At 39.7% G+C, this 12,022-nt stretch overlaps 1 protein-coding gene across 1 annotated transcript in view; it reads right to left on the bottom strand.

Annotated features, from left to right (window-relative positions):
• The window catches only part of LOC109427361 (clumping factor B), a gene marked incomplete at its 3' end in the record, with an annotated part of 94,014 nt that overhangs the window by 36,563 nt on the left and 45,429 nt on the right, over positions 1-12,022 (bottom strand). The window contains 1 exon segment of the mRNA XM_062845048.1: positions 9,285-9,545. Within this exon segment, the coding sequence (XP_062701032.1) occupies positions 9,285-9,452 (168 nt within the window).

The raw sequence follows: 12,022 nt of genomic DNA, 5'->3' as shown, positions 1-12,022 counted from the left end.
GTTTCAGTTCGCCGTAACTTTTTATGGCACTTTTCAATTGTATTTAGTAGCTCCTAATAGCTATGGCGAACAATGCATGGAATGGATCTCCGAGTTGGAGAATGCGGCAGCGCGTAACTAGGGCAAACACTTCCATGGAGTGGAGTTCAAACATCGATCCGATGGTCCTGTGGTCAACACTCCCCCAAGTACTACGTGGACGACGCACGCAATACTTATGGCACGTTGTCAAAACTTACCCCTTTTTGGATAAACAAGGGGGAAGACACTCGCTATCGATTGCCATTATGTGTGTTTTCGTCGTCGCGTCGTCGGTCAGCTAAGTTAACGTTATCGTTGTAACGACGTTGTCGTCTAGGTGTCGTCGTCGTCGTTGCCCAGTACTCCTATCGCACTTGAAGTTATCATCGCGTGCAGGAATGTAGCTGCGCGGTGGTGGTGTGTCGACTTGCCGCCGCCGCAACCATTTCGCCCTATCACGCTCTTACCTAACATTAGTTTTAACAAGGCTTCACGCCTGATACAAGGCGGAGGCGGCGGCGGGCGGACATACAGCAGCGATGGAAGAATCCGGTTGAAATTTTCGATTTGCCTACACCGGACTCTGCATGCTGACAAGGCGATCGGTTGTTGCAAGTTGCAAGCCAGCAGCGCTAATTGTGGAGTACGAAATTGGCCTTCCGATCGACAGCTGTACGGAAGCGACAGAGTTTGGTGGGTGTGATGAACCCGAAGAATTGGTCAATTCGAATGCAAGGTGAAACGGCTTCGGATCAGAATGGACGGCGGCGCTTGACGGACGGTGCATATTTGCATAATTCTGCCGAGTCACGATGAATCAATTTGGATCGAAAATGTGGTTTGGAAACAACATTTTCGATCCAAAGGCTTAGGTTGTTAGTTTAAGCCTAAATGGATCGTAGTCAATTTCACACGAGTACTGAATTAGCTCAAAATATGATAGAATTTAGTTATTTCGAGCATTTTTTCTTCGGAACGATGCTAGAACGTTAACTAGATCGATACTTCCGCATCAGCGCCCATTTCTAGCAACCTGATCAGCGAAAAGAGAGCGGTCGGTAGATCAAAATCCGCGTCGTTGTCCATCGTCAACCTTGAGCAAGATGCAACGGCCACAAAGGTTAACGATTTCCGTCCGATCGCGATGCGGATTGGACTTTCGAAAACCTTCGAACGGGCAACCTGCAAGTGTGAGAAGGGTTGCACTACAGCAGCCAGCAGCCGCACGGGGGGCTCTTTTTCGTGGCTGAAAACTTGAAAAACTAGCTTCCAAGCACTAGAATCAAGATCAAGAGCCGATGCGGAAGTAGGATGCGAGATCCAATTCTCATGTCGGAAGACTTGGAAATGGACCGGAGGCTGCTGGTTCGAAATTGGACGGAATTATTCATGCAAAACAAGCTCGAGCTTCAAAAATAGACGACTGTTGAGAAATGTTTCAGCTGCAAGATTGTCACATCTGAAGATCTGAATAAATAAAGAATCATGCAAATGAAAACAATCTCTAATAAAGCAATAAAAGTTTGCCTCAAGTGGATTCGAATAAAAGACTTCCAGATGAAATTCAAACTAAATATTAGAAATTTGAACTAAAATAATTCTCGGGACCCACGGCTCTACTTTCACTGACCATGCGAAAAGGTCATTGGCAGAGAAAGTTCATAGTTGAAAACTGTGGCTCATAGAATGTTGAAGCAGACTTTGTTTTAGTGGGGATGTTACGCCAAGAAGAGTAGAATATTTTTAAAATTGAAATATCCAATTGCTCTTCGGATTTTGAACAAACTACAGAATCCGTATGATATGAATAAACTAAAAGAGGAAATACTTGTTAGTTGATATTGGATCCGCTTTTCATGCCATTGGATTGGAGTGCAAAAATTCAAAAGGATATATAAAAAGGACATTTGTGCATACATTAAGACAGGGCTTTAATGAGGAAACTTTGTTTCGCGAGAAAAGGGCTTCCTTCTGGGCGTTTGAGATGGAACCAAGGGTATTTCCAAGAAGTTCCCAGAGAGCCAAAAAAGGGGGTTCCAAGGGACTTCAGAGGTGCTACAGGTGGTTGATTCAGGAAATTTCAGGAGCCTTTTGAAGCCGTTCCGGCAGGCTTCGCTTTCAAGGGCGGGATTTCAAGGGCGTTACAATAGAATACGTGAGTTTCAGGGCCGCTTCAAGGGATGTTAGGGGTGATTCAAAGAGGGTATCTCAGGATCCTTTTAAAGGCGTTACAAAAGTTTCAGGTGCGTTTCAAGATATTTCAGAGAATTTCAGAGGGTTTCAGGAACGTCTCAGGGGTGTTCCGAAAGGGGTGTTTGAGGTAATTTCAGAGTCGCATCAAGGGATTTCCAGGTGCATTTCAGGGAGTTCCTGGAGCCTTTTAAAGGCGTTCCAGAGGTTTCAGGCGCATTTCAAGTAGTAACGGGCATTTCAAGTAGTAACGGGCATTTCAAGGGCGTTTTAATGGGATTATGGAGGTTTTAGGGACACTTCAAGGGTTTTTCATGGTCCTTTGAGGGTGGTTTCATCATTCACGGAGATTTTATAAGGGTGTTTCAACGAGATTGTCAAAATTTCAGGAGCGTTTCGAGGCATTTCAGAGGTGTTTTAGGGGTTAACAATGATAGCATCTCAGGAACCTTTTGAGAGCGTTTCACGGCGTTTCAGAGGGTTTCATGATGTTTAAGAGCCGTTCAGAGGCATTTCAAAGTTGTTACGGTGGTTTCTGGGGCATTTTAAGAGGTTTTATGGGTGATTCAGGGGATCTCAGGATCCTTTTAATTTAGGGTGTAGTAAGAGATTTCAGGGACATTTCAAGACAATCCGTATGCGTTTAAGAGAGATTCGGACTTAGATTCGGAGGTTTCAGGAACGTGTAAAGGGCATTCCGATACATTTTGGGAGCGTTTGATACCATTCCAGAAGCGCTCCAAGGGGTTTCAGTATCCTTTTAGATTTGTCCCAGGATAACCCCTGGATTCCCCTGAGACCCTAGAAGCGCCACTGAGACCCCCTTAAAATATCATGAAACTCCCTGAAGCGCTCCATGAGATCTCCTGAAACCCCTGGGACCCTTGGAAACGCCTCTGGAGCCCCATGAACCCCCTGAGACCTCAGGAAACGTCCCTGAAATCTCATGATACCCTCTGAAACTCACTGCACACTCAATCCTGAATTGCCTGTTCGGTATTTTTGACGAAAATAGAACAGCAGAACGATTTCGGTAGCTTCGGTAATCGATTATACTGAGGCTCAGTACACCAACTGTCAAAAACGTGAGCAAAAGGTAAACAATCCGTTTTTGCTGTTTTCGGCTGTTCTATTTTCGTCAAAAATTTACCGTACTCGGTATTCAAAATTAAGTGTGTGAGACCTACAGGTAACACCCTTGAGCTTCCTGAAACTATACTGAGACTTAACGCCCCTGAGACCCCCAGAAAACCACCTGAAACCCCTCAGGGGACCCATTAAATAATTGGATAAACAACTGAAGGCATCCTTTTTAAGGAAATCCATATTTTAAGAAATACCCAGAGGGATCCTAGAAGAAATCTCTGGATGAATCCGTGGCAGAACTTTTGGAGGAATCTCAACAGAAATTTCTTAAAGAATCTTAATAGATAGTTAAAAAAATTCTAGAAAATTCTTAAATTAAATCCTAGATAAATCCACGGAGTTATTCTAGAAGGAATTATTGAAGACATCTCTACAGAAATTTCTAGGTACATTCCTAGAGGAGCTTCTGTTAAAAAAATCTAGGAAAACCCCTACAGGAATACCAGCAAGTATTTATTGAGTAATCTCTGCAGGAGTTGCTGAACGAATCTCAAGAATAACTTCTAAAGGTACCACTGAAAGAAGGCCTGGAAATATTCTTAAGGAAATATTGGAAGGATGCTTTTTTTAATCTCCGGAGGAATTCCTAGAGGACAATTAGCAGTGTTACGACAAAAAAGGGTTTCGATAGGGGTAGTGTGGAGCTCGAAGCCGAATTCTTCTGAGCAAATCGCAAACTCCAATCTGTGGGTGCGAGTACAGCTTAAAGCTGGAATTTATTGGCTGTTTATTTCAAGAAGTGTTTACAGTTACAATCGTTACTCACATAATTCGGTCAAAGAGATATCAGACTGATTTTCATTCGTTATTCGTAACATTACTTTAGATCCATCGGTGATAATAGTTATTAAGGTTAGAATTCTGAGATGACCAAAGTTGAGTCTACGTAGTTTATGGACAGTGCCTGATGAAATATCTGAAAAGCGAGAAATCCCTAGAGAAAATTTTGTAAAATTCCCGAAAGAATCTCATCAGCAACTCATGAAACAATTCTAGCAGAAACTCTACTGCATCAAAGTCAGCATAAATGTATGGAACAATCCCATCAAATTTTCTTATAGGAATCCCTGGAGCCATCACTAAACACCCATGAGACATCCTGGGACCCCCTTAAAACGACTCAGAGTACTTCTGCCTGAAGTAAGCTCTACCTAATAAACGACACCTGGACACCGTTGCCATAATTACTCCTAACCAGGGATGCCATATATACAGATTTATCTGTATTATACAGAATTTTGAGCATCCGTATAGATTTCGATTTATGAGAAATACATATTTTTCAGTTAAAGAGGCTATTTTATGTTTGTATGGGATACAGATGTTTCATCCAAATTTTGTATGGGGTACAGATGCTGGAAAAGAGTGATACAGATTTTTCAAAAAAAATCATCTGGCATCCCTGCTCCTAACTAACAATAACAGCTCATTCAGTCAAAATTTTCAAAATCAAGAGCGGCTTATTCATCTTTTGTTCAACAATAATGTTTGTTTTGCGTCATTATGTATAAGATCAATTTTGATGCTGAATAGCTGTCGCTCTTTTTGAGGAGGACATGAAAAAGGTGCATAAATTAATGCACCTTATCTGCATCCGTATCCGAATCTTATGTTCGGCTTCCAGTTTTTCGCCAAAATGTCTTTTCGAATGCGAAAATCTCACTTCGATTTTTTTTTAGATTTTTGTACTTCCTCAAATTCACAATTGCTTACATGATTTTTGCACTTTCCGCCCTTTTATAATACTTTGGGGCCCCAATAGCCACAGCTGTACAGGCGTGGGTTTGATTCCCGGTCGATTCATGAACTTTTCTTTAAGGAAACACCTTGACTTCTTTGGGCATAGAGTATCATCGTGCCTGCCAAACATGCAAAGTTGTCATTGGCAGAAGAAGCTCTCCGTTGAAAACAGCGGAAGTGCTCATAGCACAGCTGAAAATCAGGCTAAGGACGTAACGCCACGAAGAAGTAGACTTGTAAGAAAACGCTTCTGTTTGATATTGCATTATTAACCTATCAGGACGCACGCCTGTTTGGTCCTGAAACTGCACCGTGCTCGCGCTGTATACGACGAGCAAGGTTTTTTCGTAGTGTTGTACTTATTGCAACGACACGCGTCTGTAAGGATTAAATTTTCTTACATTCTGCCGAATATATAAAAAAGCGTATGTATTTTAAAGATTTTTCAGTTTGAGAAGTTTTCTGAGATATTTGTTCTAAGGTTTCACCAAGAATAGCTTCAAAAAATCTCTCGAAAATTTTTCCAGGGGTTTTTCAGAAAACTTTCCTTTAGAAACTACTTCAGAAATACATTTGGAAATTTCTTCATAGATGCCTTTAGTGATTTATGCAGAAATTCCTTCATGTATTCTTTCAAAATATCTCCCATGCATTCATTAAGTAAAACATAAAAAATCTCTCAAAGATTTTTTATGGAAATTCCACCAGAGTTTTTTTTTAGAAATTCATCCAGGGTTTCCATGCGATATTTTTCTTGCTTTTTTTTTTTTAATCTCCTGAGATACATTTTGAAAATCTTTTGGAGATTATTTAAAAAAATCTTTAGAAGCCTTTTGAGAAAACCTTTTACATCCGTGGAGCGGACCTGGTGTGATGGTTAGAACACTTGACTATCACGCTGAGGACCTGGGATCAAATCTCACTCCCCCCGACAAACTCACAAAATAGTGAGTTCTTCCTTCGGAAGGGAAGTAAAGTGCGGGTCCCGAGATGAACTAGCCTAGGGCTAAAAATCTCGTTAATACAGATAAAAAACCTATTATAAGTTTCTTCAGAAACTTTACCAAAAATGCTTTTGTAATTTTGCCAATGATGTCTTCATAAATTCCCAGAGGAGTTTTTTTACAGATACTTCCTCGAAATCTCTAAGATTGATTCGAACATTTTTTTCTAGGGGTTTCTTTAGAAATTCCTCCACAAGAATTCCCAAAGCAAATTTCAGTGAGCATGTCCCACGTAAATTTTTCAAAAAAATCTATAAGAAAACTTTACGTGTATTGAAATTACGATAACCGTACGTGCATTCAGAATTATATCCATGAATTTCTTTAAATGTTTATAAGGGTTTTTTTAAAAGAAATGTTCTACAAAGCCCTCCAGAGATTTCACGACGGATTGCAATGACAAACCTACCAAGGATTTTATCAGAAAAAAATCCATGGATTCTTTCAGAAATTCCTACTTTTTTCAGAAAGTTTTCGTGGAATATGTTTAGTTCTTTGAATCAGATCAGGTTTTTTCATGGACTTTTTCAGAAATTCCTCCCAGTAATTCAGAAATTCTTCCAGGGATTATTTAAGAAAATCTGACATTTATTCTTTTGGAAACTCCTCCAAAATTTCCAGAGGAATAAGAAAATACGTTCAACAATATTTCATAAATCTGCAAGAGGTAAAACATTTCCACAAGAACTACTTCAGAAAGTCTTCAATGGATTGCTTCCAAAATTGCTGCGAGAATGGATCCTCTAGAGATCACTTTCAAATTTCTCCATGGAGTCTTTCTGAAAATTATTTATGGATTCCTTCAGAAAAGCCTCCGTGAGTTTATTCAGATATTTCTCCCGAATTTTCTTTTGAAATTCATCTAGAGAACTTTTCCAGTAATTTCTACAAATCTTGCTTTGAAATACGTTTCACCAACCTCATCAGACATGTCTTCATAGAGTGTTCTAAAAATACCTCCGTGCATTCTGTTGGAAAATATTTCACGGATTTCTCCCAAAACTGTACGAGCGATTGCTCAAGCAAAACTACTCAAATTGATTCAGAAATTCCTCCAAATATTTCTCCAACGATTTCTTCAGAATAAATTCCATGAATTTCTTCCGAAGTTGCTTCATGGATTTCTTCAGATATTTCTCAAGGGATTCCTGATGATGATGATGATGATGATTGAAGTGTACCCACCATCATCGCAAGGATTACCTATGGCTGCAGAATCACTCCGGGAGGGAATGATCCTGATGGTTTGTTGTAGCAGGGTGAGTTAAAATTGAAATAGGCAAAAAGCCGGTTTTAAATATGTCAACAAAATGAATTACCTTCTTCCACTGAAATTGAACACGTTTGAATGGATACATACCAGAGGTCGAGCTGTCCCTAGCTACCCTATTCCCGTGGAGTTTCTATAGGAATTCCAAGGCGAGTTTCTTCTCAAAACCCTCCTTTTGTTTGTTCAAGATTTTCCTTCACACATTTTTCCAGAGGTTCTTTAAAGGATAATTCTAGAGATTGCTACAGAAATTCAAGCACAGATTTCTTTAGGAATTGATGAATGGATTGATCCGGAATTCAATTTTGAAATTCCGCCAGGGATTAATTCTAAAATTTCTCTAGAGGCTCTGGCAGTATTTTGAAGATTTTCTAAGCAATATTAACAAGGATTACTTCAGATGTTCTCCTGAGGGAGTTCCTGAAGGAATCCCCATAGGAATTCCTGTAGGATATCCTGGAGGATTTCCCGGAAGAATTTTTGGAGGATGTCGTAGACGATTTCCCGGAGGATTTCTTGAAGAAATTCCTGGAGGAAGCCCTTGAGGAATTCTCAGAGGAATTCTTGGGTGAATTCCCGGGAGAATTCCTGGAAAAATTCCCGGAACAATTCCTGAAAAAAAAAATCCGGAAGAATTCCTGTAGAAATTCCCGGAGACATTCCCGGAAGGAAAACGTAGCAACAGAAGCAGTATTGTGGGGTGATAAAATGTGTCTGCAGGGGGTCAAAGACGGTGTAAAAGTATTGCCTTTGCACCAACTTGACCGCCTACTATCCTGCCAAATATCTCTTAGCTTGATGAACAACTATGCTGAAAATGGAATGCTTCTTGTTCATTAGTTTTGTTTGCTGGCGTCACATAGGAACACCATTTCCGGATAAATCTCAACCTACCGATCAATTTGGCAGAAAACGCAATGCTTTTAACTCATTAGAGTATCGAGATATACGTGTTTAAATATTTTGCACAAGGTGCCACTTTGCGAATAAATAACGAATCAAAGACTCAACTGTCAGGCAGTTCTTAGCTAGCTGAAGAACTTTGTTGAAGACGGCATCATTCTATATTATCAGGATTCTGAGATATAGAAGTTTGAACATTTTTTATCGTGGCGCCACCTAGCGGATGATTCTCGAACCAAAGACGCCATTGCCAGATAGCTCTTGGCCTGATGAACAACTTTGCTGAAAAGGGCATGGTTGTAGCTCATTAGGGGATGGAGATATTCGAATTTGAATTTTTCAGACACAAGCCGCCACCTAGCGGATAAATCCCAAACCAAAAACTTTACTATCAGATAGTTTTGAGCTTGCTAAGGAACTTTGCCGAAGACAGCATTATTCTATCTTACCAGGTTTCTGAGATATGTGGGTTTGAACATTTTTGATACTGGCGCCGCCTAGCTGGCGAATCGCGAACCAAAGTTGCCGTTGCCAGTTAGTTCTTAAATTTGCTGAACAAATCCGCAGAAGATACTATACTTCTACCTCATCGGGATCTTGATGTATACGTTGTGCAAAGTATGTGGCCAATTTTGGTACCCCAAGCAATCCGAAATAACTCCGGAACCATGTGGACTAGACACCCATGTCCCCGGAATCATAAACTAGAAGAGTTGTTCGGGAAGTTGTGAAAATATCATCAAAATCAATCGAAAAACAAAAAAATATTTATGTGTTTTTCCGAAGGTGTAAAATGTACGTTGGCAGGATGAAGGAAGAAAACTCAAGAAATCTGAAATTTATCGCATAAAGGAGCATCCATTTGGTACGTCATGCTAAAATTAGAAATTTTCAATCACCCCTTCGTACGGGGTTTTCCTATACTTATTACATTGGTTGTCATTGGTTGTAGAATATCTTGAAAGTATCTTGTGATATCAACAATTTATCCTAACTTCTAGCTAACTTACCTGATCCCCTTCCAGGGGAATCTTCATCAGTTCGATGTCGGTCTTTGGTTCCGGCGCGGGCGCTGGTGCAGGCGCTGGGTTCGGGTCCGGTTCTGGCACTGGGATGGCCATCACGGCCAGCGCACTGACGCACGCTATCACGACTGTCACCTGCAGCAGTTTCTTCATTTTGTGTGTTTGTGTGTGTTAGGATGGGTTGTGCTGCGCAACTGCAGAAAACTATAACTACGATAAACGGAGACGGGATGGTGAGCCAACTATCTGAAATTGAAATTGACGGGGGAATTGGAGATTAGCTAACTGAGAGACGAATGGTGACTTGACCCAACCCGACCCCGTTCGACGGTGTGTGGTGTGACACAGTTTTTTCTCCGTTGAAGATGTGTTGAAGAAGACACTACACTGCTGGTTATGACATCCATCACTGCAGGCCTGGCATTTTGTCGGTGGATAACCCTTTCACTGGATGCACAGTGAGTTTGGAGTTGGAGTTGGTGAGTCGGAGCGATGCATGGTGAGAGAGGTGAGAGCGACGCGACGCTGAAGATGAAGATCTGGTTTTGATCACTTTCTGCCTGAAGGTCGTCGGGCGTTGATTTCTGTTTCGTTTGGCTGTTTGTTTACGACTCGACTCGCTCGAACGGACGGACGGGGTGTATGACATAATAAGACAGTTGGTTGATGATGGTTCGGTATGTACCTACACGCTTAAGGTGAGCTCAGTTGGGGAAAGAGCCCCCCGCAACGAGCTCAGCTGAGATGTGCGAATTGGATTACTCATGCGTGAAGTCCGATGGTCAGCCGGTGCGGATCACTGGGTGCGAATTGAGATGATGATGACGATCATCATCATCCTCATCGGTCGGTGGTGGTCATTACCGAAGGCGAAGCGAATGATGGTTGGCTTACGATTTCTTCGGAACTGACCAAGGTGAACAGCCACTGATGGGTTTTGGTTTTATTGTTTAAGTGTTCCAATTAAATATCGAAATCATAACCTTCTCAACAATTTGCACGCTGCGTGCTTGAGCCGGTGCGCTGAAGTTTGGGTATTCACTTTTTCGCAACATTGCATGACCAAGCAGAAATAAAATCGATTACAGCTGTTCAGATGTGATTGAGAGTGTTTGGTTTAGATGATGGATCTGTTTGAAGGGCTTTTTTGATTGATGGCATTATGTTGTTAAGTTAGTTTAAAAACCACAAGTTCGTTTCCATTTGAGCATTTCCAGCTCAACGCATGAAACGCGTAGATGAAACGTTTTTCAATTATTACAAAATTTAGCTCATGTACGAGCTTCTATCTGAAACTGTTTTTCATATTATTTGTTTTGTAATATTCTTCACCTAACTCTTGAAAAGGGTGTATGAAAAAAAAACTAATTTCCTTCTACAAACAAAACTCTAACTCGAAAACGTTTTGTTGGATGGAAATGATGTTTTCTAAGATGTGTCAAGATATAAAAAAAAACTACTGTGAGTAATTTTCATCGCGAATCTATCTATGTCAGATGTCATATATTTTCAATTTTTCGAAAACCTTACCGTTTAATTTTCATTTTTTTCAGTAAAAAGCTGATTTCCAGCCGTAAAGTTTGCCAAATAGCCCAGAAATCAAATGTTGCTAACTATTTTTTTAATTTTTAATCTTCATCGATTTTTAAAACAAGCAAAAAGAAACTTTTTATGAAAGCTTCAATATGTACCAATATGTACTAAGAAAAGATTCTGTTTATTAGTTCCAATGGAAAACATATTTTTTTAATGTACAAATATTTATTTTTTTCCTGCATTGAACCGTTCTTAAGGACAGACTTGTTAGAATCCCAATATGGCCGCCACAATGGCCGACTTTGGCATCTACTCACGATTTTGAGGGCACAAATCTCTTCGTAAACAAAACCAGCGCACCTGAGCTTCTTATTCTAAGCTTATTACAAGTGAGCAAGAACAGAATAATAAAATGCATTGTTGTTTGAAGCTTGCTTCTTGAGATTAGTGCGTCTGAAGTTTTGATGCACTGTTGAACCGGGATTTCAAGACGTTTGTCCTTAAGAAACTGCGAATTGAATAAAAATATAAAAAAGTTGGACCTTGTTAAATGTTATTCGAGACGGTGCGAAAGTTCGTATGTCTGAAAAATTAGTAATCATTGTTCGATAAAAATAGTAAAACAGTTAGGGATTTTTTCATTTATTTTATTTATTTATTATAATTTTTTTTTAATTTTTAAAAATCGTTCGTAAGTTGGTTGGATGTAGGGAAAATGTGCTATTTTTTTTGTGGAACCTGTACGTAAAATCTGTTTTTGTTTAAAAAACCTCAACCTGCTTCCTTCTGCTTATTTTGTAAATAGATGAAAAATAAAAAAAAAATAAGAAAGAACAGATAGAAGCAGCTGCAAGTTAGCTTTCTTTAGAAAAATAATAAAAAATCAGAGGTAAAGATATTAAGAAAATTGAAATTATATGATATTTAACATAGACCCATGATGAACGTTGCTATCAGTGTTTTTGTTTCTAAATGTCTTTCAAATGTCCTTAAACATATTCAAATACATCATTTCATTTAAACAAACCACTTTCGAATTATAACTTTTTAAAACAGGAAATCATGTATTTTTCATACGATCTTTTCAAAAGTTAGGTGCGAAAAAATGGTAATCCCTTGATGCAAAGTAAACGATTCGCGAAATTCATTGCACAAACAAAATCTCATTCAAATTGTAAACTATCATG

This window comes from Aedes albopictus, chromosome 1, assembly GCF_035046485.1.
Source record: "Aedes albopictus strain Foshan chromosome 1, AalbF5, whole genome shotgun sequence".
In the NCBI taxonomy this organism is placed as follows: domain Eukaryota; kingdom Metazoa; phylum Arthropoda; class Insecta; order Diptera; family Culicidae; genus Aedes; species Aedes albopictus.
The sequence above is the reverse complement of the archived record's forward strand: the minus strand, read 5'-3'. Positions and strand labels throughout refer to the sequence as shown.